Source organism: Penicillium chrysogenum (genome assembly GCF_028827035.1).
Source record: "Penicillium chrysogenum strain IBT 35668 chromosome Unknown utg000004l_segment0_segment0, whole genome shotgun sequence".
NCBI classification, from domain to species: domain Eukaryota; kingdom Fungi; phylum Ascomycota; class Eurotiomycetes; order Eurotiales; family Aspergillaceae; genus Penicillium; species Penicillium chrysogenum.
The window spans coordinates 2,912,317-2,938,741 of NW_026622752.1; the positions used below are offsets into that span (position 1 = coordinate 2,912,317).

Consider the following 26,425-nt stretch of genomic DNA (forward strand, 5'->3'; position numbering starts at 1 on the left):
CCCATGCGCCGAGACTAGGAGGGTCTCACTCCCCTCGGGCCAATCACGGCCCCATCCGTCGGCCACGATGTTGATCTAATGGCCCATTACTCAGCTGGCCATGTGGGGATACCTGCTTGAAATCTGAGTAAACAGTGAGCATACAGTGATTTGTGAAGGCCGAAAACAAATTTCAACCTCATTTCTTGTCAAGATAAGATACTTTGCTATTGCGCTTCGTATATATTGTTTTCCCCTCACGTGTTCCCGCATTCCGACGGTCTCCGTGCTGATCTCTTGAATTATCACCTCTGGGCCGATGTGTGCTGACTCGACCGCATGTCTTGTTTCTTGGTTTTCCGTTGTCAGTCACACAAAACCGTGTTCAGCATTGACTATTTACACGGTAGATTATGTCCAATTGTGTCACATGCTAGCCTGCGTGGTACTTGCGACGGCTGAATATAACCGAAGGAATCTTGGCATTGTGCATGGATGGGTATAGTATAAGACGGAGGGAAACTGGTCTACCCTATAACAACAGAATAAATGCGAGTCCACCACTTGGCGGCATTCTTCGGTGACTCGGGCTCTTCGAAATCGACTTGCTCCCTTCGCCCGGTCCAGATGTCCATATCCTCCAGTCGGACGAGACTGGTTTTATTCCAGAACTTGTACGCAACCACAAACAACACAAACACAGGGAGCAGGATATAGTTGATCACGAAGTCAGTTGAGCTAAAGGGGTTGAGGAAGCAAGTATACCCCTGGAAGAAAATGAGGAACATATTTGCTGCCAGTGAGAGGTAGGTACCCCATGGGTAGAGGAAAGCTTGGTATGGGAGCTTCGACGGGTCTTGGCCTTGCACGACCAGGGCTTTCCGAAATCGAATATGCGCAACTCCGATTACCGACCAAACAATAAAGGTAGAAACTGTACTTGGTTAGCATTGAACAATGGTGTTTCTAGGAATGTCTCAGGAAGGGAAACATACCCCCTGAAAGGGTGATCAATGCCGAGTAAACCCTCCCAGCACTATCAGACTGCCCTAGGAAAACAATGCATGCGAAGATGTTGGTAAATACCAAGCCCACCCACGGCACTCCGAGACGATTTGTCCGGCCAATGAATTTCGGGGCTTTTCCGTTGCGGGACATGAAAAGCAGGGTTCTAGATGCCACATAGAGCGAGCTGTTTCCTGCAGAAATGACACTGATCACAATCAGCGCATTAATTAGATGGGCAGCTGGGAGGATCCCAGCATCCTGTAACGAGATTGTCAAGGGAGAGCTGGCTGTCTTCGACGACTTGCCCAACAATCTGTCGTCATTCCATGGAATGAGCATTCCAATGAAGAATATAGTTCCTGGATAGAGTTCAGTAATGTTCTGGGTTTCTGTTTCAATATGGACTTACCAACGTAGAAGATCAGGATACGCCAAAAGACCTGCCTGATAGCCTTGGGTACTGCTTTTTGGGGATTCGCCGATTCTCCGGCGGTGATGCCAACCCTAATTTGACGGTTAGCTTGAGCCATTTCCCGCCCCCAGTATTGAGCAACATACATTTCAGTCCCAGCATACAAAGTGCCAGCAACAACAAAGGTTTTTGCCACGCCATTGATTGAATCTGCAAATGCACCCGGATCATGCCAATATTCAAACCCGATGGCGCGTGGTCCAATCCCACCTGCACTGATGATGATTGCCAGAATGAAAAAGACAATCAAAGCCAATACCTTGATACTGCAGTCTGTTAGACAATCCGATGCTTCAAATCTGAGCACGCGGACCTTACAGAGATAGCCAAAATTCCATCTCGCCGTAGGCCAGAATTCCGAGATTCGATAGGGTCAGGAACATCACCCAGAAGATCAAGATCCAGCCCCATTGAGGCACGGCATCTGTCCAGTACCCAATAACCAGTGATATCGCGTTGTATTCATTTGCGAGAACCTGGAGTGTCGTGTTAGCAAGAGATCCTTCATACTCGAGTCCTCAATGCGTGCCCTACAGTCACCCATAAGTACCAATACGCCCACCCCAGCGCAAATGCAAGAGAGTCGTCAATAAAGCGCTCCGCATACTCTGTAAACGATCCAGTCACGGGAAGAAGTGTGGCCATTTCACCCAGCGATTGCCTATAACCATCAGAAGCATTCTTGGGGCTAGAAAACGCACTCCTTACATTACGAAGAAGACGATAATGCCAACCAGCGAGAAACTGATCAAAGACCCTGCGGGTCCACCTTCGTGCAGCGCATTGCCCGAGCTCACCAGTAGACCAGGACCGATAATGCCTGGGAATACTTTGGTCAATACCAACTGTATATTTAAATGCGACCGCAAACTCACCTCCGATAGCGATCATCTGTAGATGCCTAGACTTGAGCTGCCGCTTTAATGGTGCCGACATAGGATCTGTCGCAATCTCTTCATCTGATCTGTTTATCTCCGATCGCAAGCTTTTCGTAGCGCCATCGGGAACAGATCCTCTGTATGTTACGGCGCTGAAATCCGTTTTATCTGTCATGTTGCGAAATACTGCATCCAAAAAACCAAATACAGGTCTCAGATCAGTCAAATTGGAGAGACAGGAGCTGTTAAAATTTTTTTTCACACAAAAACACCCGTGGCTTGCGAATGATAAGGAATTTCCTCATTTGCTGCTGATGTCGTGATAAGAGACGGGAGCGGCGTCATGGGAGATTTTGTGGGGCGATTTGATCGGTGAAAAGGTACTTTGGACTGGTGGAATGGTGGAATGGTTGTCTCATTTGGTTATGTACAATATTTTCATACCATTTCGACATCAGAAGTGTGATATACTGCAATTAGATCTGAGCAGTTTTGGCTTAGGGTACAGTTCTGCAGATTATCAACAGCCTTTCTGGGAGCGAACCCTAGAAGAAAAGTGGGAATTTAGCACGGATCTCTCAAATTATGAACGGCAGGAAACAGAGGGAAGATTTGCTCGAATATTGCCTCAGATCTCTCAGATCAGTACATCAGGGCCGGGTCAGCGCAGAAGAGATATCATCATTGGCATCAAGCGAATCAATATGGAAGAGTAGGAAATAGGTAAAGTCACGCCAGACGGGGTCTTCGAACTCACCGGCAGTATGGAGCGAGAGAATTCGGGGGAAAGACAAAAAGACAATAACCCAACAGCAATAGGTGGTAATGTTGGAAGAATGGCTCAGAACACTTTTTTTATTTCAATGAAGTTCAACCACTCGAAATCTTCATCATCGCCAAGTGAGCTGTCTTAACAGAAAGGCAGGAGATATGTTAGCATTGTAGGGTATCCCAATCTAGATGTTAGCAATAGGAGCATTCGGGAAAAAAGGGTAGGAGATATGATGGCGACATCGCGTGAATCAAATCTCGAAATTAGCAATCGGAGCAACGAGAAGAGAGATCACAAGGATATAGGAAAGGAAAAGACAAGCGGCACAATGTTAGAAGAATGGCTCAGAACACTTTTTTTATTTCAATGAAGTTCAACCCGAATAAACTTTCATCATCGCCAAGTGAGCTGTCTTAGCAGAAAGGCAGGGGATATGTTAGCAATAGGAACATCGGGAAAAGAGGGTAGGAGATATAATGGCGACATCGCGTGAATCAAATCTCGAAATTAGCAATAGGAGCAAAGAGAAGAGAGATCACAAGGATATAGGAAAGGAAAAGACAAGCGGCACAATGCTAGAAGAATGGCTCAGAACACTTTTTTTATTTCAATGAAGTTCAACCTCCCGAAAATTTCATCATCGCCAAGTGAGCTGTCTTAAACAGAAAGGCAGGAGATATGTTGGCAATGTAGGGTATCCCAATCTAGATGTTAGCAATAGGAGTATCGGGATAAGAAGGTAGGAGATATGATGGCTATATCATGAATCAAATCTGGAAATTAGCAATAGGAGCACCGAGGAGGATATAGGAAAGGGAAAGACAAGCAGCACAACGCTGAGATATTGGCTCAGGACACTTTTCTATTTCAATGAAGTTCAACTCAACAATATCTCATCATCGCCAAGCAAGTTGCCCAAACACAAGGGCAGGAGACATGTTGACAATATGGGAAATCCTAATCAAGAGATTAGCAACAGTGCTCGAGAAGACACTTCGACATAAGAAAGGACAGAACGAGCAATGGCACAATGCTCGAATGGTGGCTCAGAGCACAACCAATTTTGCGTCGTCAATGAAATTCCGGTATCAAGACTCTTTCATCATCGCCACCAAGCAAAATGCCTTTCCGAGGTTGGGGGTATATGGGAAGAACTGACAACATACAAAATACTCAACTTCATAAAGCAGTGAACCGTCAAGTAGACTGGCGTGCAATAGAGAAGGCAAAGCGCTTAGGAAGTGCCTCAAACAAGTGTAGCTTGGTCATCAAGGATGTTCAGTAGCTCTCTTTTTTCATCATTGGCACCGCGCAAATTGTCGTTAGTAGTCTCACATGTCAGCAAGGCTCACAACATAAGAACTCAACTCTGAGAAATGGTTAGCAAAGGGAGCATTGGACAGGATAGCAAAACTGCTAAGTGACATAGAGCAAGTCAAAGCGCTCGAGAAGTACCTCAGACAAGTGTAGCTTGGTCATCAAGGATGTTCAGTAGCTCTCTTTTTTCATCATTGGCATCAAGCAAATCACCGACAAGAAATAAAGCTATGGGAAGTTGACAAAGTCGCAAACCATATCAGCAAGGTAAACACAAACTCACTTGGTCAAAATTCAAAAGGAGTAGCCGAATGCCAAGTGGGGAAATGCGCGAGTGGGCTGAGCTAAAAGAGATGCAATGATATTAGCAAAATGTAACCAGCAATGCATAATGAGGTCTAGAGAGAACAGTTTCCGTCAAATGTAGGCTCAGGCTCAGGCATATGGGTTTTGTTTTCTTCAGTCCTCTTTTTGGTTTGGTTTTTTTTTTTGACAAGAACAGATACTACAAGAGCAGAGGTTAAAGTGTAGGTAACCCTTTTCATCATCGCCGAATTGGGAGTCAGGGACTGCAGAAATGGACTTACAATTCCATCACCAAATGCCATGTTGGAGCTGAGCAGGTATACCCACAGGGTAATGAGAAATGGCAATAGCGGCTCTGCCAAGAAATCGAAGACACCGAATGTAGGCTCACGCAGGTGTCTGTTTTCTTTGGAGCCCTTTCTCATTGTCCGCAATGGGCGCGTCTTCCTCTGAGGCTCCTATATAATCCTTCCAAATATGGCAGTGGCAGGCACAAGAAGGGAAAGGGAAGGAGAGTAGAGCCGATCTAAGAAGATCCAACAATATTAGCAAGATGCAATCAAGTCGAAATGCTGATTTGAATAGAGAGATCTCCATCAAATGTAGGCTCAGACATAGGGGCTTTCTTTTCTTCAGTCCTCGGCTCTTCTTTTTTTTTGGCTGAAAAGAACAGATACTACACATGAGCCGAGGCTCAGGCATAGGCAACCCTTTCATCATTGCCAATGATAGTCAGAGAATGCAGCAATGAAACATACAATTCCATCAGTAAGGGCCGAAATGAGCAGGTATATCGGGTATGGAGATGACAATGATTGATCTGCCAAGAATACAATGATATTAGCAAAGTCCAATTCAGAAGCGAGGGGTCGTTCGAAAGGAGACAATATGAAGGCTCAGATATTTGGAGGGTTCTTTTCTTCAGTCCTCGGCTCTCACTTTTTTTTTGGCTGAAAAGAACAGATACTACACATGCGCCGAGGTAAGGTATAACCCTTTCATCATCGCCAATTGGGAGTCATAAAACGTAGAAACAAACTTACAGCGTCAGCAAGAGCCTTTTTTGCATAAGCAGGTATCCGAGCAGTAAGATATCAATAGTGGAGCTGCCAAAAATGCAATGATATTAGCAAAGTCCAATTCAGAAGCGAATGGTCGTTCGAAAGGAAACAATATGAAGGCTCAGATATTTGGAGGGTTCTTTTCTTCAGTCCTCGGCTCTCACTTTTTTTTTGGCTGAAAAGAACAGATACTACACATGCGCCGAGGTAAGGTATAACCCTTTCATCATCGCCAATTGGGAGTCACAAAATGCAGAAACAAACTTACGGCATCAGCAAGCGCCTTTTGGGAATGAGCAGGTATATCTGAGCAGAGAAATGGCAATGGCGGCTCTGCTAAGCAAGCAAATGGGTCCGAACGGTGGATCAGGAACCTCAGACGGAGAACAGGTATTGGTCTTCGTGACTGCCATATTGACGGCCCGTAAGTGCAAGAGGAGACTAAGGAAAGCCATTTCCATTAGCATATGAACCTTCAATTGAGCAAGGCTATCACAAGCAGATATGCGAGTGATCTGTGTAAAGAAGGCAATGGGTTTCAAATGGTGGCTCAGATGTAATTGTGTTCTCGTCACGTCTCCGAATCAAGAAGCGAGGTTTTACCATCATCATTGCACCACTGGAAGAGCATGAAACCGTAGTCCTTGGGAGTGGTCATGACAAATAGGTCTGGGAAGATATGCACGTTACCTGGAAGATGCCAGATAGGGCTGGCCCAGGGCACGTGAACGGGTGTTGGCTCTCACCACTGTCATACTGCCAGCCCATAGATGCAGAACGACACTAGTGAAAGATATTTTGATTAGTGGATGAAGATTCAAAAACGAGCAAAGAGTATAATAAGCAGATATTCCAGTGATGAGTTCGTAAAGGCAATGGGTCTCAAGTGGTGGCTCAGATGTGTTGTGTTTTCGTCAGGCCTCAGAATCAAGAACGAGGTTTTATTATCATCATTGCAACACCGAAAGGACATGGAACCCATAAGCTCAAAAGAAGTCACAGTAAAGATGATAAGGCTGGGGAGAAACATGTACTTTACCTCAAAAATGTTGGGTGGGGCTGAGCCAAGGCGCAACAGGTATCGGCCGTCATCACGGCCACACTCACAGCCCAGAAATAAGAGACTAGAAAGAAGCCATTCATTAGCAAATGTCACACCAAGAATGAGTGAAGAATGTATCAAGCAGGTATCCTTAGAGGCCATTGAGCATTTTGTAAACAAGGCCATAGGGTTTCAAACGGTGGCTCAGATATAATTGTGTGTTCGTCAGGCCTCCGAACCAAGAGAAGGTGTATTTTGGCATCATCATTGCAGCACCAATAGAACATGAGACCTATGACCAAGACATAGTAATGACAAAGGGGATAATGAGGGTGGTGGGTCTACACTTTACCTCGGAAATGGTAGATGGAGGTGGACCAAAGCAGTTAAATAGGTAGACCCTGGTCAAGTGAGATGTCAGTAAAGGAGGACTGCCATGGTACCTCAGAGAAGATGCAAGTCATCTTGTTTCATCGATCATGGTCACCGTGGTCATCATTGTCTCCATCACGCAACCCAGAGGAAGTGTGCATGAAGGCGATGGAACCACTTACCAATGAGCGCAACAAGAAAAGTTCACAACGCAACGGAGGGGAAGGGAAAGGGGGATAATGAGATAGGTTACCAAGGAGAAGGTAAACGAAACACGAGTGATAGTTGAAAGAAAAAAAAATAAAAACAAAAAACGCAACGTGGGAAAGACGTGGTGACGACTAAGCAAAGTACGTCGACTAAGCGAAGTAAACGACCTCAAGTCGCCTAGGCAGCGAGACCAATCGACTCACCACGTAAAACGTGTGATCTGTATAAACGAGACTCACCATGGTACGACCGAGCACCTACAATGTGGTAAACGAGAAATCATAAAGGTGCATTCGGCATCAAGCCCAAGCAAGAATAGAATGGAAAAAGACCAGAAGTATGAAATCTCTGGGGATAAACACAAAGAGAGGAGATGGGTAGAAGGAAAGTAAACAAGAGAGGAAAATTTGAAGTCGAAGCAATTATATACTCGTACTTAACGCTGATTGGCGGGCGGTCGAAGCTTATAGGACGCTGATTGGCTGGACTTATAGATCTGGGGTAGAAGTACATCTGCTCAAACCCGTTCAGCAACTCGAATGTGACACGTTTAGTCCTACTCGCATCAAAGCATCTATTACCATAATAATTGGTGAATCTGTAGATAGGGTACTAATCGCAATTTGGACGAAGTATAACGCTAGGAACCGACGTGGTGCGTGAGATAAAGTTGGCTACATTCCACTTGAAGATCGAGGTTAGCGGTCCAGGTACCTAGGTACCAATATCTATCTCAACCGTGGCATCACCGCCTTGGCGTTAGCGCCTTGTACTTTCGAGGATTCAATGTACTTAGTTCTAGTTTTTAGCTCAGAAGAATGCAGACGTTGCCAGCGACAACAGAACGAGTTAAGAGCAGACGGACGGCTAGGCAAAATGAGCACCGACGACTCAGCAAAATGACCGTTGACGACTAAGCGAAGAAAATACGAACGCAAGCTAAGCGGCCAACACTCAATCGAGTCGCCAACACTCAGGACCGAGGACAAAACAAGAGGACAATTCATTCCCTATGGTAGCGGCAAGCGGTTTGTTTTTGACAGACAAGGGGATTGCATATCACTATACATCGTGCTCAGCAGTCCTCCACGTTCAGCATGATTCCCCGGGTCGTTTACAGCGGAGGGATAACTTTTCGATGAAGGTCTCGCCCCATTTTGCACTGTCAAGGTCAGCAACTGACAATAGAAAAGCAGGAAATCCCTTCGAACCTTGTGTTGGTATTGACGAAGCCTCGGAGATACTCGTACTTGGCTTTTCGTTCGGCCGGGTCCAGATTCAGCGCATTGAAGATCGCCTCGGACATTTCCGTCTTATTTGCAGGATGGAACGGGATACTACCATTCGTCATGAATGAAGCCGCGCCGGCAAATTCAGAAAGAACGAGGACACCATGACGCTCTTCCTGGCATGCCACATACTCGAAGGCTACGAGGTTCATTCCATCGCGGGTGGAGGTGAGAAGACAAACATCGGCCACCGAGTACAACGCGGTCAATTCGTTGAATGGAACGGACCGATGCATGTACAGCAGCGGCGTGCCCTCGGGGGTGGCTGGCCAGTTAGTATACTCCCAATATTCGCGAAGAGGACTTACCATGCTTCCCGTTGATCTTCCCGGCGATAGTACACAGTTCCGTTTCGAGCTCCTGATATTCCTTTACGTCCTCACGGCTTGGGACGGCGACTTGGATGAGAACAACCTTGTTTTGCAGCTCCGGGTGATCATCGAGGAAAGCGTCGAACCCCTTGAGTTTCTGCGAGAGGCCTTTGATGTGATCCAGTCGGTCGACGCCAACAATTACCTTGACGCCTTTATAATGTTCTTTCAAGACTCGAATACGCTCTTGGACATCAGGCTTTTGCAATGTGTCGATGAACTTATCGGGGTCGATGCCGACAATAAACTTGTTAATGCAGACCAGCCGATTTTTATACTGGATTTGGTTTGGAATTTCGGTGCGTGCATTGCTGTTTTTTTGGTGGTGTTGGTTGGTACTTCTTAAGCTTTCGGGGAAAGGGAATTAGGGCTAATGCTCACAGGAGACTGGCACAGGTGTCGATGAAATTTTGCTTATACTCGTCCGTGTGGAACCCAATCAAGTCACTTGACAGCATGCCCTCGATGAGATGTTTTCGCACAGGGAGGTTTCTCCAAAAGTCTCCTGCAGGAAAGGGCGTGTGAAGTGAAAAGCCAATGGCGCAGGATTTGCCTCGCTGTTTGAGTCGGTCACGGAGAAGCTCAGGCAAAAGCATGAGATGATAATCATGGACCCAGATCAGCGATCCACTACCCGCTGTTTCGGCAATCGCATCTGCGAATAACTCGTTTACCCGCCTATACGCTTGCCATGGAGTCTCGTCGAAAACTACACCGGACTGATAATGGAGAATGGGCCAGAGGATACGGTCTGGCGGTCAGCGTGAATCGCGGTTTTAGGGCTTGGAGCTTACTCGAGAACTCGTTATAGTGCTCGTGAGCCAGGCTGCTATCAAGGAATATAGGAATAGCATTATGTGCTTCCAGGCTCTTTTGCACTTCCTCTCTATCCTTTGGATCTTTCACTTCGATTCCTGGCCAGCCAAACCATTGGAACTTGGTGGACTTGGTCAACCCCGAAAGGGAAGTGACGAGGCCACCGCTCGAAAGAGATGATTGGAATGCACCATCAACACGTTTCACGGATAATGGAAGGCGGTTTGAAACGATAGTTAGATTTCGCTTTTCGCCAGTTGAGCCCATTTTGTCAAGACAGCTGGAACTTTATATATCTTCAATAAAGAAAGAGAAATGAGTCAGGGACTGAATCAGACGAAAGAATACTCTACTTTGCATTGAAAGAAGCAGGAATGGAAGCACAAATTGGCAGTTATACATAGCCACACAAATGGCAAATGGCGAATTCAAAATTTACGTCAATATGAAAGAAAATGCGTCCCCCCGGGCCTCTCCTCTTTATTATTAATGTGCCTAGAATTGAATAAAATTGGCCTCAGTGACACTCTGGCTCCAATATTTCATTTGCCTGGGATTATATGGTTACTTAAAATGGTTGGTTGACAATCTTCCCGGCTACTATACAGGCGGAGGTAGACTATACAATCAACACTCCGTGATTGAGCCCTATTTTCTACAGAAATGGCCAAGAGATACCATTGGAATTCTTCATGTTTAATTGCAAAAGTAATTTCATTGCTCTATCCACAAATAAGATGTTTTTCGTCTATATACTGCAGGGCTGCTTTTTGGCTGGATTTCGTCATGGCCATGTCAGGGCTAAGCACCCGGCGCCTCAACCTTCTCCAACAATTTGCCTCTTTGATTTTGCAACAGTTTCACAACAATGAAGCAGCTCAATCCGGCCGCATACGAACATCCAGCAAACGCAATCAGTCCCCAGTACTGTCCCTCGCAGACATGAATGATCTCTCCAGCAATCGGGACGCCAGTCAATGCCCTAGGGAAAGTATGTCAGCCACGAATTCTGATAAAATGGCTTCGAATACAAACAAGAGAATGACTTACCCAAAAGCAACAATAGTATATACCGTGGTATAATACCTCCCATAATTCTCGACGGGACACAGCTCTCCCACGCAGACTGGCACAAGACTGATATTGCTCCCACTAGCGAACCCAAATACAATAGAGAATATCACTGTAGCAACAAGATTGCCATCTGCGGGCATCCAAATACCCAGGACGGAAATCAAACAAAGAATGTTTGTCAGGATCAATGTGTTGAATCGACCGATACGATCAGCAACGATGCCCGGCAGCCAGCGACCAGGGAAAGAACCCGCGTTCAAAAAGACCACCATCAAGTACGATAGGTTGTGAGAGATCCCACTCGCAATTGAGTACGAGGCAATGTACTCGAGCGGAATGAAGAAGCCCCATTCAATGAAGAAAACACCCATTGTCGTCAGAGCGAGGACTGGGTCTTTTAGAATGGTGAGATCGGGAAGGAATACCTTGAGCGAGGGACGCGACGGGATTTTAGGAGGGAAGACCGCTCTGACTAGAAGACAGCCGGGGATCAAAAGGATCAGCGTAATGAGACCGACGACCCGACTAGCCCAGGCAAATCCAATCTGAGGCGCGAGATACAGTAGTACCAAAGGGAATATCACGCCGCCGATACTACCCCCGGCCAATGCGAGACCTGTTGCTGCGCCTCGGCGCTTGATAAAGAAATGTCCAATGCTCGCAACTGGTACGATGAATATGAAAGACGTACCCGTTCCTCCCAGGATGCCAATCACAATGAGGAATTGCCAGTACTCCTGGCAAAAGCCCATGAGGATGAACGTCAATACGAGCAGACTTGACCCGATCCACATGAGCAGCTTTGGCCCTTTGATATCGAAAATGGGCCCGATCTGGATCCCGCAGAAGAATACAAGAAAGTTGTATATGCCGAAGATCCAGCCAATTTGTCCTTCGCTGATATTTGAGAGTTGGTGTGTTGAGATCCAGGCTTGGTAGATGCCGATGCTATTCATTAGGCCGAGTCCGCCCATGATAGCGCTGAAGCTGCCTACCACAACGAGGTTGCCAATGAGCCCTCCCTCTGGGCAGGTGGTTGGATCGAGTGCTGATTCGTGGTGCATTATTTCTATGCTACACAGTAGGTAATAGGTATAAGAGGGAAAAGGAAATTTGTTGTTGGAACTATCTATATGGAAAATTCAACTGTCTGGATTTATAGCTTCTTTTAACTAGTTCATAGTGGATATAATTAAAAAATTTCAGCGATTTTTTCTTGAGCTCGGCCATTATCAAGAGATCAAATGCATGCCGTCTGACGTGCAGGTGAAGAGAGAAATTCGCCGTAGCATGAAGATCGGAAACGGGACTCGGGAGTGGGCCGAGCCGATTAATAGAATCAGCAAATGAACGTCCCTGAATTCCACATGGAATTCTCCGAAAGAGTCATACTACGAGCTAGCTCCGTGGCAAAGGATGGCCGAGACGCTCGGCCACCGGGAGGCTCGCCCAGTGGGCGGTTCGCCCACCGGCGAAACTTCGCCGACTCAGCATCAGCGAAGGATCAATTGAACGTGGGTTTCGACGGATACAATACTTCATTGTCGGCATCATGTACTTTGGGATAATATGGCTACAACAAGGAAGGAAAGAAAATGTAGGAATATGAATCTATACCGGCCTAGGTAAAAAGTACACAGTACGTACAAGAGGTAGAGACAGTAAAGAAGCCAATGTAGCCCCCGGAATTAAATCAACTAGAACTATTACAAGAAAAGAAAAGAAAACCATGATGATGGTATGAAATGAAACACCAGCACCAGACCAATTCAAAATGCCAACCCCGAATATGACCCCGTCCCCCGGTGGTTATGCTGCCAACCCATCCGCTGTAAAACAAGTACGCCGACCAAGACCTGGGCCCAGAAATGAAAATAGTGGCTTAGGCAAACCTGCGCTTAGTTGGGCTAGGTGTCCGAAGATGCTGCTCGCGCTCACGGGAGCGCTCAGTGACAAAGTCCATCGCCCGTGTGTTCTCGAGCATCAGGGGCTGATCTTGTTTCTCATTGTAGGCGCCGCCCTGGGTTTGCCGAGGGTCTTGCTGCCCATAGTACCCGAAGGACGGGTTGTGCTGCAGCTGGGGGTGCATGGATTGGGATGAGGGTGGGTGTTGCGCGTAGTGCTGTTGCTGAAGACGATGTCTGAATGACCGGAATGACCAGTTGCTAACAACGGTAACGGTAGATATAGTTGCGAGGAAGAACAGCTAGTATACAAGTCAGTAAAGATCCAAGAGCAAGTGCGCAGGGAAACTCACGATTGCCTTCCAGCTGATGGGGTCGATGAAACTGTTGATGATAATAGCCATTGTATGCGCGGAGACTTTGGCGCGGCCAACCTTTGCTGGGTCACGATTCATACACCGTTCCCAGTTCTCGCATATAGTCTCCAGGGCCGGCGCACGGCTAGATCGCCCGCAGTCGTTGTCAATGTAGCTTTTCGTGCAGACCGCCATGTCGGCCAAGATAGTGTCGGACATCTCCTGCGCAGCCTGCTCGAACTCGGCGCGGATGGCCGACACAAATCCGAATACGACATAGACGGCCAAAGAGAACAACGACAGGTTAACTACCAACTGGGCCCACCATGATAGGATGGCGGGCACATTCGGGTGTGCCTCCAGCATGCTGAAGAAATCGGACCAGGATGAGACGTGCGAGCGATCCTGGTCGGACTTCTGTCCCTTCCCCTGCTTCGTTTTCATCGGCTTCTCTTCCCTGCTGCTGGGCCGGTCTTGGTCGCTCTCATCATCGCTGTCGACTCGTATTTGTCGGCCGAGTGCCTTGTCTCTCCGTCGTTTCTTTTGTATCCGGTGCAAGGCTGCGTTGGAGTGGTGGGTCAGCCGAGGGATTCCACCTCGCCCTGGGCTCTGCGGATTCCGGCCATGGAAGTTGAATAGTGACGAAGCTCCCTTCCCTGGCTTGTATTGCTGCTCAGGCGTATCCTCGTTATCTGCGTATTCCGGAGACGACATATTCTCAGCACCGGATGAGAAATCCACATCGAATTTCCGTGGCGTTTGGAAAGCAGGTTGGCCAAATTTGGCCTTCGGCGATAGTGGTGCGGGTTGTTGTCGGGGTTGTGAAAAGAGGAAGGGTTGAGAGTTTGGCTCGCGGAGGGAGGGTAGCGCTTGCTTCTGAGGAGATTCAAATGCGCTGTATGTTCCTGTGCGAGTGTCAGATGGCTCGAGATTGCAGTTGTCCTCGTTCAGACTAGGATACGAACGTTTCTTGTCATGCTGTGCTCCAAGCTGGTAGAAGGGCGAAGTCAGATCGCCGGGGGCTCGAGTTTGCCATTCAAAGTCCATTGGACTCTCTCCCGTTCGCTTGTCCATCTTTAGGTCGAGCAAAATATAGATCTCTAGCGGGTAGATGGTGAGGGTTGGAAGGCGGGAAGTTTTTTGTTTGGGGTAAACATCCAGACTCCCGTAGCAACCTTGGCATTAACACTCTTTATCTCCGAGAAGGACTATACTTCATTTTTTTCACAGTATTCTTTGGTTTTATTGTACCCGTCCTATGGTATAGCTTACAGCCCAAGGAAGAAGTTTTTAAGTAAACGTCGTGCTAGAGCAGGTCTAATTGGAATCTTGACATCTGCCTGTGGAATAGACCACAGATCTACACATAGATCTACACATCTACGACGCACCTATGTAGACATTATAGGGATATAGACAGATTTAAACCGAACATCGAAGCAAGATCAGTTGATGCATTGGGCGACCAGCACCCACAACGGGTATTAAACGAGACGGAAAACATAGAAGACAGACAACATGACCATCTACTCATCCATCTGCCACTGGTATTCCAAAGCCTCAAACCGGCTCTTCTTGTTCCGCGACGCAAACCAGTCCTTCTCAAACCCATTGGCCCGATCTACTCCATCCCAGCGGTGCCCTGGCCGAATCCCATACCGATTAGGCTGGAAGGAACCACGATACAGTGGCCGCCCCGTAACACTAGCCCCCGCATCACGCCGGGCCGTAAGGAACTCCGCAGCGGGATCATTCCACCGATCACGAGCCCTCATGTCTTCGTTCATTTCTTCATCCTCAATCGTCCGCGCAAGCGGCATAGCCTTGATAGCTTGTAGGTCCTGTCGCCGCTCCTCGCGCTGTTGCCGCTGCACATCTCCCATCAGCGCCTCGCGGGCCTGTTCTTCTTTCTCGCGCTTTTCTTCTTCTGCGCGGCGGGCTTCGGCACGTTTCATAGCCACGTTGATGATCCGTCCGGATGCGTCTCGGTAGATTGTTTCTTGGCTCGTTTGGTTGGCCGCTGAGGGATCGCGGTACTGTGCTTCTTCGGCTTTGCGCCGCTTTTCTTGGGCTTTCACCATCGCTGCGGTTTGGGCGGCGGTTTGGAGACCTCCTCTTGCTCCAGACTCCATGCGACCCGCACCATCATCTTCATTGTCCATCATAAATGCATCTTCGTCGTCTGGGTCTTGCTGGGCGGCGCGTTCTGCTGCTGCATCGGCTAGAATTGCGTCGGCGGCTTCTTGTTCACTTCCGCCTTGGCCGGGCGTGGGTCCTCCGATCGTCTTCCAGCTTGACTTCTTTGCGCGGCGGAACTCTGTGGTTTTGGCAGATGTTTCGAAGTAAGGTCTGTCCTCGTCGTCTTCTCCCGTATTTCCTAATGAGCGAATGTCTGGTGGATCATCGTCGGCAATGATGAGGCCGGAGCCTGCAGTATCGGTGGCTTTGGTCTTCTTGCGCTTCTTCTTTGGTCGCTCGGTGACCGGGTCGGCAGTCAGATAGTTCTTTGCCAGGTAGTCGGCAAGTGATCCAGGCATGATTTCGATATGCTGTATGTGAGGAGCGTGAAATGTCGATGCAGGTTGAACACAGTGATTTAACGATCCGGGGGAATGTTTTCCCGAACTGTATGCCGCCTAGCGCTTCGTGTTAAGGCGTGAGCGCTTTATTGGATTATGGGCTCGGCAATGTAGAGGAAGACTCCGAATTTTGTTGTCAGATTATTCCCATGTCTGCATAATGCCGCGCTCCGAAGAAGCAGAGTGGTGGGCCAACGCAGTCTACGAAGCCATCCAAGAGGTCCCCCGGGGCAAAGTCACTTCCTACGGTCACATCGCACGCCTCCTAGGTGAACGTATGGGAAAAGTCATATGGTCGCTATAGTTATACTGACCCCTTTTTTTTTTGGTAATAGCTCAGCGTCCCCGCCAAGTCGGCATCTGTCTCAAAGTACTCGCGTCGCCGGAGTCTGGTTCGCACTTCAATTCGAGCACGGTGCCGTGGCAGCGAGTGATTAATTCGAAAGGAATGATTTCGCATCGGTGCGTTCGAGCTAGACTACCTATTCCAAATTGTTGTATCATCTCAAACTGGACCATATGACCAGACTCGAAACGGACTTTTATCCATGGATGCGTTCCCGGCTGACAACTATAGCAGTGGACCCGGAAGTGCGGAGCGTCAGGCCGAAGCGCTCGCACAAGAAGGTGTGGAGGTTACCGCAGACAGCATGGGCGAGATGTATGTCGATTTTTCTCGGTATGGGTGGTTCCCAAGCGAGCTGCCGAGCGAAAGAACGGATGAGCAGCCATGAGAATGGGGGGATGTTGAACACCCATCTACCGTCGTAGAGACGTTTACAAATATCATAGATTGGGTTCTAATACCCTGAATTGCATCCGGGAGTTGATAATGATTCAAGAAAAGGCGTACGGAGATTGAATCCATACATAGCAAATGGTCATAACTTGTCTCTCTGGTGGAGGGGATCTAGAAGACGGAGAGGACTTCACAGATGAGAGGGAATGGATGACACAGGGGACTAAAGGACCCATCACGAATATGATCAATGGAAATAGAAAGACGAGTCTATCGGAGAGGTATGAGATGGAAAAGCACCAGACACAAAATGTAGACAGACGTGCAAGGGGGAAGGCGAGGCATAAGCATACGAGCATGTCGAAAACACCCCAACTACCAGCATAGGACGAAAGAAAGCTTCAAAGAAAGAAGAAGTAAAGACATAAACCAACCAGCATCAATCCGTAAATGGAAAGAGGAAAAAGATCGTTAACTCACATCATCGCCATAAGGGCATGCCCGCAATGAAAACCCAGGGGATAGCCCCATCTAGGCCAAGGAAAAGAGAACAAAGAGGGAGGGGGTCACTAAGGTCACCTTCATCGCTTTTTGACCTCGGTAGCCCAGCCTTCAATGCCCTCCCCGCGTGTTCCAGGAGTAATGCCCAAATCAATTCCATCCATACCAGGTGTGTCCTTCAGCCACTCATGAGCTGCCATGCCACCAGCGTTTGCCCTCTTCTCCGGTGACAGATCTAGCATGGGCAGTAGGAGTTCGCTGATACGCATGCTCTCCTCCATGGAGTAGTGGTACTTTTCTCGCAGGACGTCGGGCAAAGCCCAGTGACGGAGTCGGTGGATGTTGCGCAGTTCACCCTTGCGATTGAAAATTTCTTGGGACCATTTGCCGGACATGCAGAATGACTTGGGGAAGGGACCGAGTAGCTCAATGATTTGGGCGATGTGATCGTCGTCCTTGCCATATTTGGTCCCTGATTGGGGATCGAAGAGATAGTCTCCAGTGATAAGTTCAAAAACCTGTAAAGTCAGTGTGTCGTCCAGTTTCGTCTGTGATCGATGACAATGTCACTCACCATGCATGCCATACTCCACACGTCAGTACTGGCACCCCACTTGGAGCCCAGTATGACTTCGGGCGAGCGGTACTGACGAGTTTGAATGTCGTTGGTGAAATGATGACCGACCCAACAAGCATTGCCTAAGTCTGCAATCTTGACAGAAATGATATTCACGTCAAGTTCTTCTTCTGGTGCTTTGCTCGAAGAGCCTTTATCGAGAGAAATGCCAGACACCTCTCGCTCCAGAAGATCACTGTATGTATGGTATTAGCGCAGGCTCTTATATATCATAGCAATGAAGATGAAATGTAATAACGTACGCAGTTTTCTCTCGCTGGTTTTGCTTCGCATCTTCCTCTTTCACGCCAAGCAGTTCTCTCATTGAGGGCATTTCTGCAGTAGATGCTAGGTCAGTTTCAGTTCGCGCACAATCGTGCCATATCTGCACCGAGGGGGACTGACCTGCAGGCTCATTGACTACCTGGTTGAGGCTACTGTGCGAGTTGGAAGAGCTGTGTTTGAAGTCGAAGCTATTGAAGCTGGTGTTGAGCGGACTGGGGAGCGGCTGGCTCCCTGTGATCAGTGTTCGTCTCCGTCTCCGCCCATTCCGGTTATCCTCTTTTTCCTTCGCCTCTTTATTGGCTTCTTCCTTGACATGTGCTTTGACGATCTGCTCCACGTCCCCAATCTCGATCAGCACATTCTCCGGCTTCAGATCGGTGTGGATGATCCCACACTCGCGGTGGAGATAATCCAAGCCCAGCAGCACTTGCTTCGCAATCTGCTTGACTAGCGGCATAGGAATACCGCGGTGATTCCACCGCTTGATCAAACCCAACAGGTTCTCGCCCAGGACCTCAAAGACCATACAAACATGAATACCGTTGGGCCCCTTGTGTTCGAACGAGTCCAACAGACTAACCACATGCTTCCGACCAGGGTGAGAGGGTTTCGCTTGGACTATTTTGTTGAGGAGCTTGATTTCGTCGATCGCGGTTTCAGTGTAATGTGCGGCGGACCGAACCACCTTCAGCGCGACGTGCTTGTTGGTGGTTGTATCCCGTGACAGCCAGACCGTGGAGAAATGACCCCAGCCAAGCTTGCGCACGACAATGTAGCGACCATTGTTGTATGCTTCACCGACAGCGACAGGGTGGTATCCACCCTTGCAGTAATCTTCGGAGTCCTCCTCTTCCGCGGTAGCCTCGAGTTCTTCGCCAGACGATGAGGATGATGAGCGCGATGCGGATGCGTTGGGGTTCGACTGAGCAGCGCCAGTTCTGTTTCACGGGGGGATAAGTTAGTAACTATGTGCATCAGGAATGTTTCAAGACATACGATTCAGTAACGCCGGGCGCAGGGTTCCCTTCATTAGTAACGATGGGCTTCAAGTCAGTACCCTTTCTCCTCTTCTTTCCGCCGTTGCCATTGGCAGCTGAAGCAGCAACGTTTGCCATCTGTTTGCCCTTGTTGAGCATCGCCTTGGTAAGATCGACTCCCTCCATGGTGTGGAGATTTGGGAGGTCAAGCTGAGAGGCGGGGCACACTGGCTTTTGGTTGGCTCAAGCGGAACTTAGAGGCGGTGGATGTTGGAGGGGACCCCTCTACCACCTTTTCACACAGTAAAGACACGGCAGTCGAGGAAAATCCCGTAGAAGATTTCAAATGAACTTGTTGAAAATATTCTAGGGGGAGGGGAAAAGAAGAAGTCAAAGATTGAAAATGGCGGGTAAGGCAAAGGCCAAAGAGGGTATGAGCCAGAGTGACGATCCGATCGCAAAGTCAAGTTTTAAGATCGAGAGAGACCTTAGAAAGACAGATCACCTCGGAGAAAAGGGGAATGTTGAGATCGATGGGATGGTTTTCCGCAAGCAGCCACAGCGTCCGTGGTGGCAAATATCGACGCATTGAGTATAGACAATAAATAGTCTATAATATACTGGATGAAGGAATGTAAAAGGAAAAAAGAAAAACGAAGTCAGAAAAAAGGTCGCTGGTACTTTGAATAACTAACAGAGAACAGCAAGTAGCAAGTACGCGTACATGTCAGGTGAGATGATACATTCTGTGATGTTGACTCTGTTGACTCTGTTGACACACTTAACACACCGAGCTGTTTGGATGTTTTAGGTCTTCTATGCGATAACCTTCCCCTATCTATCATATCCTATACCATACTTTACCAAATAATTCTATCACATTCAGTCAAATCTGAAAAGAAACAAAGAGAAGATCGACTGCAGTCCTGATGTCACGATCCCCGCTTGGGGTAACTAAGTACCTGGCTTGATCTCGGTGGATTCACCTCTTGAACTCTTAGGACTCTAGCTGTTGGCTTCTCTGCCACCATGGCAAGCCCCTTCAACCGTCGCCCTATTCCCGACTACTTCATCGCTTCTCCCCTAGTGGCCTTACTCTATCCAGTGCACCAGATCTTACTCCGTCTGCGCGGACCTCCTCGACTCCCTCCACCGGGCACTCAACCAATCCGAGTAGTCTGCATCTCTGATACCCACACCCTCGAATGGCCAGACGTACCTGACGGAGACCTTCTCATCCACGCGGGCGACCTCTGCAACGACGGTTCTGCACGCGATATCCAAGCCACCGTTGACTGGCTCCGAAGCCTTCCCCACCCATACAAAGTCGCCATCGGAGGAAACCATGACAGCTACTTCGACGTGCGGTCGCGCCTGGATGAGGATCGCAAAGACCCAGCTTCTACCGGAGATTCCTTCTCCGCAGTCTCCTCATCTACGGCATCCATCCACTCGCTCCACGACCTGAACGGCGCCTCCCGCATCGACTGGGGTGACATCCATTACCTCCAACACTCAGCCGTTACCCTCTCGTTCGCAGATACCTCCACGCCCTCGTCCACAACCCCCCTCACCAGCTCCCGCTCGCGCTCCCTCACAATTTACGGCGCGCCCCAAGTCCCAGCCATCGTCCCCTTCGGCCCCGAACACGCCTTCACATACCCCCCACACCACGACGCCTGGTCTGGCACCGTCCCCCCAGAAACAGACATTCTCGTCACCCACACCCCACCCCAATCCCATCTGGACCTGTCCCCCGTATACTCCACAGGCTGTCCCAACCTCCTAGCGGAATCATGGCGCGTCCGCCCTGCCCTCCACGTCTTTGGCCATGTCCATGAATCCGCAGGCCAAGAACCCATATTCTGGGATGAAGCCCAGCGGGCCTGGGAAAGACTGTGTGCTTCGCGCCGGTCACGCGCGCGTCTTAGCCGCCTTGCTTCGCTGGCCGGCTTCCTGCGCGATCTGTTCGATTTGTCTGCCTGGATGGACGCCGCGCGGGTCGTGGGATACGGGATCCTAGGTGTGGTCTGGGCCCATGTCTGGGGAGGGGAGAACCTTAACGGTGGGTGGATGGTCAACGCTGCTTGTATGTATCGCGATACTGGCCGCCTGGGTAACCCGCCGAGGGTTTTTACCCTGTGATCTTCTACCGGCATGCATAGCGTTCGCTTTTTTGCTTCCTGTTCATAATACCATGTTTCGTTGGTCTGCGCTTGGTGACCAAGAACTGCAGCTGTAAATAGTAGCTGAGCGGTTTGACTGCACGAGAAATGGCGCCTCTTTTTCGGGTATTGACATCTTTTGATCCCAGCCTGAGTGAACCCAAGGTTGGTTCTCAAGATCCACCTTATATCTCACATTGCAAAATGATAATCTATATAATATATATATTGACGGTTCGAATCCTGGTAGCAATACTAACCTAGTAAATATGAAATTGGCTGGGATTTGAAGCAACAGAACCTCATTGACGTCGGGAGCCTGGAATACTTACTTACGAAGTACTTGTATTCAAGGCTAGAATGTTAGTCGAGAGGCAGTTATAATATGACCAGTTAACTGCTATTAACAGCTATATATATGTACGGAAAACCAAAGAAATTAACAGACCCTGGTTGCATACCTCGGTACTTGCGTTGGGTCGATGTCCATCCACCTGGTTTCGAAATATATCTCCGTAAGCTCGGCAGTAATCCATCGTCCTAGCCTGTCGAAAAGCACTTTAAATCCTACAAGGCAAAAAGTATACTTTTCTCCAAGATGAATAATTTGTACATATTGCATGGGTATAGAGATATATATGAACTCATATGTTACATGTCCAGACGATACCATCCTGCAGACCGATGCGAACAATACAGCAAGTATCAACACGAACAAATGAACCACGAATGCGGCCAAAAAGAAACTAAAGCTTCGGCTTTTCATTAAACCTCGGTGCCTCCAATGGATCATAAGCACCGAGGCCAAGGGTATCAGATGGCACAACAGAGTGCCCACCCAACAAGCCACGGGTATCAAGCAGACTAGGATTGAGATCAGCGACACTCGGGGCTCCAATCAACCGCATATTCATCTCCATCTCATCCTTCAGCAGTTGCATAGCACGGTCCACACCATCAATCCCATAAGCAGACATGGCGTAAAGGAACGGCCGCCCAATACCGATACCGGTCGCGCCCAGACAAAGCGCCTTAAGGATATCAGTTGCGCGTCGCACACCGCCATCAACAAAGACTTCAATGCGCTTTTCCCAACCGCGCTCGCGGAGGGCAGGCATCACCTCGGCCAAGACCTCAATGCCGGACCGGGCGGTCTCGAGCTGCCGTCCGCCGTGGTTAGATAGCACGACGCCATCGCAGCCTGCCTCGACAGCGCGCAGGACGTCCTCAACGCACTGCACGCCCTTCAGCACGATCGGCATGCGTGTGATGGATTTGAACCAGGGGATATCCTTCCATGAGAGAGCGGGGTCGATGAAGGAGGAGATGGCTCGGGCGGCGCCTTGGGTGCGGTCGATGTCATCGCCGCCACCCTGGACGTTCGAACCGGGATCGGAGAACTTGGAGCGCATGTCTTTCTCGCGACGGCCGAGCTGGGGCGCGTCGACGGTGATAAAGAGGCCCTTGCAGCCGCGCTTTTCGGCGTGCTCGACGATCTTGCGCGTGATTTCGCGGTCTTTGTTCACGTATAGCTGGAGCCATTGTACTTGATCGCCTTGTTTGGCGTCGACGATTTCGTCGAAAGAGCATGAGGCTAGGGTGGGGATCATTTGTACTACGTTGTGTCGGTGGGCGGCTTTCGTGAGCACTACTTCGCCTTCTGGATGGCCTAGTTTGCCGAGCGCTGTGGCGGTCACGTAGAATGGGATTGAGCATTTTGTGCCCAGCATTGTCGTGCTCATGTCGATGTGCTCGACATCCACTAGAATCCGCGGCCTGAACCAGATTTTGTGGAAGGCTGCGTGGTTCTCGCGCATTGTCTGCGTATAGGTTAGCATTGGGGGGTTTGATGCTCGGGGTATCGATATAGACATCAGAATAGCTTACAATTTCATCATCTGCTCCGCTGGAGTAGTATGCCCACGCCGTCTTCTTCATGACTTGGCGGGCCACTGCCTCAAAGTCCATCAGGTTGTAGCACGCTGCGAGGGAGGGCATGCGGGAAATGCGCTCTTGGCGGTCGGCCTCCTCCGGGTCGAAAACTTTTTCTTCCTGCTCGACGGTTCCCATGTCTACTGCACCCAAGTGTTTCGACTTGTCTAGGAACTTGTCCAAGGTGTCGGGTGGATGGATTGGTTCGAACTCTTCGGTCGCATCTTTGCCTGCATACTTGAGGATGATCTTCTGACCCCCGGGGTGTTCTGTGAAATATTAGCGTACATTCGAGCAGTGAAGAGCAGTAGTGAAGAAACACATACCCGGGAGAAATTCGGTTACATCGTAGGCTTTGCCGTGCACGATGACCCAGCACGAGTCTTTGGAGTTGTGCTCGGCGACATCTGCGCCGGTGAGCTTGCCTGTCATTTTGAAGAGGATATGAGAGTATGGGTTGCAGGAGAGTAGGGGAGAGGAAGTAATTAAAGGGAAAAGATCTAGTGGAACCTCGGGATAAATGAGTCCGGGGGAGAAAGTTGCGGGGAGCTTCTCGGCCGACTCGTCGGATGAGAGTCTGGTCGGATGGGCCTTCAATCCTTAAGTCCGTATATGAATTCGATTTGTTTCTAATATCAAGTCTAAAATTCGAAGTCTCTAAGATTGGAGGTTGGGATCGTCGTAGGAGCCTCGACCTTGGTGACGTTCTCTATATTGTATTCAGCCAGTAGTAAGGAACGCATTATACATCCATGGATGCCCGCATGTTCCCTTCACACGACAAAGACGTTTTTGTTGTCTACATCTGCATTCAGAAAGCAACCTTACCTATATGGAAAAAGAAAGACAAAATATGATGTATTCAACAATATGTTACCATATACATAGACATTTACATGTACGGAGTATAATTCTAAGGTTAGCCCTTGTTAGTTACGGTCCCTAGCAGAACTGCAAAATGCGTGAATTGCATAAATCGCATTTATTTGTCTTTCTTCAGCTCCTGCCAGTTCGCACCCTTGATTATTTCGAACGGCTAATGGAACAAATCGCTGTTGACAGCCCTGCATTCCCTTGTTGGAATGTCGGGGACGCCGTCTTGGGAAGGAATAGCGAATGGCCTGAGGCAGCTTGATTCACATGATTTTATCACATGATACCACGTGACCATCGTCAATCGGAGTACGCAAAGTACACCATATCATAACAACCATTATGTTGAAGTACAGATACTAAGGCCTTCATGAACATCAGAAGCATAGATAATACAAGCTGACAATCGGAAACATTATAAGGTAGTGGAGATCAGTGGACGAAGAACGATCCTACCTCGGCCTTGGCTGACAGCGCCACCGTCGATCGCTAGAAAGCTTCTTTGAAACCTGGTTTTTTGGTTCGAAGTTCGAAGAGACCGCGAAGAACAACAGCCGCTCAATGCAACGCGCGTAAGGCGCACATGTAAGTTTGTTACATCGGCACATCGGCACATCGGCATCGAGGCAGATGCTATCATCGGACACGTTCGTTCATTCCTCGCACCTCCCTGGCATTGCCGGCGCCTCCGAATGTTCTCCACCCTCCCACACCTCCCCCATTTCCCCATCTTCTGCCATGGCCACCCCTCCTTGTTGCCTCGTGGCTGCCGCTGACGTTGTACGGGGAAGGGGCACGGTCAAAGTGCACTGTCCACGAGTTGCACCATGTGTGCATGGGGCACAATATCTTTGAATCAAGTGCAGGTAGATCGAACCGGGCGCAAAGCGGTCGCCACCACTGGTTATAGTTCAACCAAACTGTATTGTAGGATTCATAAATGGGTATTGTTTGGATCACCTAAAAATAATATACGGCAATACCTAGGTAATAAGGCTCAATCCTAACCACGCAGGATTCATCCGCAAGTCGGCTGTGCTGACAGGCCATTAGCAGGCTCTGAGATGACCCAAATGCCCCAGGAAGCGGGGTTTATTTTTATGTGTTCTGTTCAAATTATATGCACCATGACATCTCAAGCTCGGTTTTGTATCGTCCAATCGACCCCTCATCGGGCGAGGTATGTTGGGAGGTCTCGATCGACTGTAAAGTGCAATGTACGAGACAGGAAGGCGGGTTCTCCGAGATGCATGATCAGCCGAAGGAGACCCATCCATAGTCTCCTGAATCTCCTGAATTGTGGACATGGACACGCGGACCTGCCATAAGGAGAACAATTTCTTACCATCGTACGCTTCAACGGTAAAGAGTTCTTCCAATCCGAATCCAGTGCATTCGCATATTCGGGAAAAGAATGTATGTAATCTTTAGCCACGTCCTGTAAAAATGTTTTGATTTTGTGGTTGCCTGTGCTTTTCGCCCGTATCCACTTGGTTGCAGTTCGAGAAAACTTCGAATACGCCGGTAAGTGGTTCAACGACATCATTGCGGATACTAGGCCACACTTTTCCGCCAAAGGAGGGGATTTGATGGATAATCCTGCATATCTTTGAGACATGACGTGGGTCATCATTTGTGTGGTTGAAGGGAAAAATGAAAAGTTTTATAACTTTTCATACAATTCATTTGTCATGTTTTTAAACTTCAGGCTGAAAAGAAGCAACGGTCAAGAAAAAAAAAGCTCGCGGGCCCGGCCCTACACGCCTTGGCTCTTGGCTCGCATAAATCCGTAAATTGTGCTATTCCACATATTGTTTTCGGATCTGAGTGCAACGTTGTACAGAATAGATGTATGCAGCCTTATATTGTATTACCTATAGCCTAGATAGGAATCCCCAAGGAAGGGAGAAAGAAAGACATTGCATATATTATCAAAAGATCTCAATAATGAAGAGCAAGGAGGATCTGTTATGCACATCCTGTATCGGGTAAGCGACCATGATGATCACTGTCCGATCCTTTTAGTGTGGCGCTAGTCCTTTCACGGCACCCGCGAACATTTCTCATCGCCGAGTATCTTCGGCATGGAGACGGCTTCCCGAGTCCCGTTTTGCAACCAGCACCGAGAAGGACGGGAGTAGCTTGGCGCTTGGACTTGTTGCATTGAGATCGAGTACAACGTTGAAGTACATTGTTGAATCATAGGGACCCTAATAGCGCACCTACCATATTCCCGTGTGCGTGCGCAATCCCGATGCACTATTTGATATCGGCACGCCTTCCTCAACGGTTTAAGCCTATTATTGGTAGGGCTTGTCCTTCACCCTTACTCCGAATCTCGCTGCCATTTCCTCACCCGTAGAATAGACATACTAGGTACGGAGTACAGTCCACTTTAATATGATCCAGAATTGTTTGAGATTTTATGTTTGGTCAGTCGGTGCGGATCTAAGCTAAGCACCACACCGAAGTGACCAGGTCCTATCCACCTATAGGCCAATTATGATGAGAATCAATTAGTATCAAAACAA

At 48.6% G+C, this 26,425-nt stretch overlaps 10 protein-coding genes across 10 annotated transcripts; 3 read left to right on the forward strand and 7 right to left on the reverse strand.

Moving 5' to 3' along the window:
- Positions 1-506: 506 nt before the first annotated feature.
- On the reverse strand, positions 507-2,512 carry N7489_007055 (amino acid permease; the record flags this gene model as incomplete). Its single annotated transcript, XM_056712805.1, has 8 exons — positions 507-913; positions 975-1,346; positions 1,397-1,491; positions 1,546-1,725; positions 1,778-1,935; positions 1,994-2,120; positions 2,168-2,279; positions 2,335-2,512. The coding sequence occupies 8 exons, from the start codon at positions 2,510-2,512 to the stop codon at positions 507-509; spliced, it is 1,629 nt and encodes a 542-aa protein (XP_056566520.1).
- Positions 2,513-8,509: 5,997 nt separating this feature from the next.
- On the reverse strand, positions 8,510-10,160 carry N7489_007056 (trehalose-6-phosphate synthase; the record flags this gene model as incomplete). Its single annotated transcript, XM_056712806.1, has 5 exons — positions 8,510-8,579; positions 8,629-8,971; positions 9,015-9,388; positions 9,459-9,828; positions 9,872-10,160. 5 exons carry the CDS (start codon positions 10,158-10,160, stop codon positions 8,510-8,512), a joined length of 1,446 nt encoding a protein of 481 aa, XP_056566521.1.
- Positions 10,161-10,694: 534 nt separating this feature from the next.
- N7489_007057 (uncharacterized protein) lies at positions 10,695-12,031 on the reverse strand (the record flags this gene model as incomplete). Its single annotated transcript, XM_056712807.1, has 2 exons — positions 10,695-10,875; positions 10,944-12,031. The coding sequence occupies 2 exons, from the start codon at positions 12,029-12,031 to the stop codon at positions 10,695-10,697; spliced, it is 1,269 nt and encodes a 422-aa protein (XP_056566522.1).
- An 818-nt stretch (positions 12,032-12,849) lies between these two features.
- N7489_007058 (putative nuclear envelope protein Brr6) lies at positions 12,850-14,301 on the reverse strand (the record flags this gene model as incomplete). The annotated part of the gene is made up of 2 exons (XM_056712808.1): positions 12,850-13,173; positions 13,225-14,301. 2 exons carry the CDS (start codon positions 14,299-14,301, stop codon positions 12,850-12,852), a joined length of 1,401 nt encoding a protein of 466 aa, XP_056566523.1.
- Positions 14,302-14,753: 452 nt separating this feature from the next.
- On the reverse strand, positions 14,754-15,764 carry cwc26 (putative cell cycle control protein (Cwf26); the record flags this gene model as incomplete). The annotated part of the gene is made up of 1 exon (XM_056712809.1): positions 14,754-15,764. One exon carries the CDS (start codon positions 15,762-15,764, stop codon positions 14,754-14,756), a length of 1,011 nt encoding a protein of 336 aa, XP_056566524.1.
- Positions 15,765-15,966: 202 nt separating this feature from the next.
- Positions 15,967-16,540, forward strand: N7489_007060 (MGMT family protein; the record flags this gene model as incomplete). The annotated part of the gene is made up of 3 exons (XM_056712810.1): positions 15,967-16,081; positions 16,142-16,268; positions 16,384-16,540. The coding sequence occupies 3 exons, from the start codon at positions 15,967-15,969 to the stop codon at positions 16,538-16,540; spliced, it is 399 nt and encodes a 132-aa protein (XP_056566525.1).
- Positions 16,541-17,126: 586 nt separating this feature from the next.
- On the reverse strand, positions 17,127-19,110 carry N7489_007061 (serine/threonine-protein kinase; the record flags this gene model as incomplete). The annotated part of the gene is made up of 5 exons (XM_056712811.1): positions 17,127-17,564; positions 17,621-17,858; positions 17,926-18,010; positions 18,068-18,885; positions 18,944-19,110. 5 exons carry the CDS (start codon positions 19,108-19,110, stop codon positions 17,127-17,129), a joined length of 1,746 nt encoding a protein of 581 aa, XP_056566526.1.
- A 217-nt stretch (positions 19,111-19,327) lies between these two features.
- Positions 19,328-19,516, forward strand: N7489_007062 (uncharacterized protein; the record flags this gene model as incomplete). The annotated part of the gene is made up of 1 exon (XM_056712812.1): positions 19,328-19,516. The coding sequence occupies one exon, from the start codon at positions 19,328-19,330 to the stop codon at positions 19,514-19,516; it is 189 nt and encodes a 62-aa protein (XP_056566527.1).
- A 437-nt stretch (positions 19,517-19,953) lies between these two features.
- On the forward strand, positions 19,954-21,069 carry N7489_007063 (metallophosphatase domain-containing protein; the record flags this gene model as incomplete). The annotated part of the gene is made up of 1 exon (XM_056712813.1): positions 19,954-21,069. The coding sequence occupies one exon, from the start codon at positions 19,954-19,956 to the stop codon at positions 21,067-21,069; it is 1,116 nt and encodes a 371-aa protein (XP_056566528.1).
- A 766-nt stretch (positions 21,070-21,835) lies between these two features.
- Positions 21,836-23,453, reverse strand: N7489_007064 (L-lactate dehydrogenase (cytochrome); the record flags this gene model as incomplete). Its single annotated transcript, XM_056712814.1, has 3 exons — positions 21,836-22,909; positions 22,977-23,290; positions 23,348-23,453. 3 exons carry the CDS (start codon positions 23,451-23,453, stop codon positions 21,836-21,838), a joined length of 1,494 nt encoding a protein of 497 aa, XP_056566529.1.
- Positions 23,454-26,425: the final 2,972 nt, after the last annotated feature.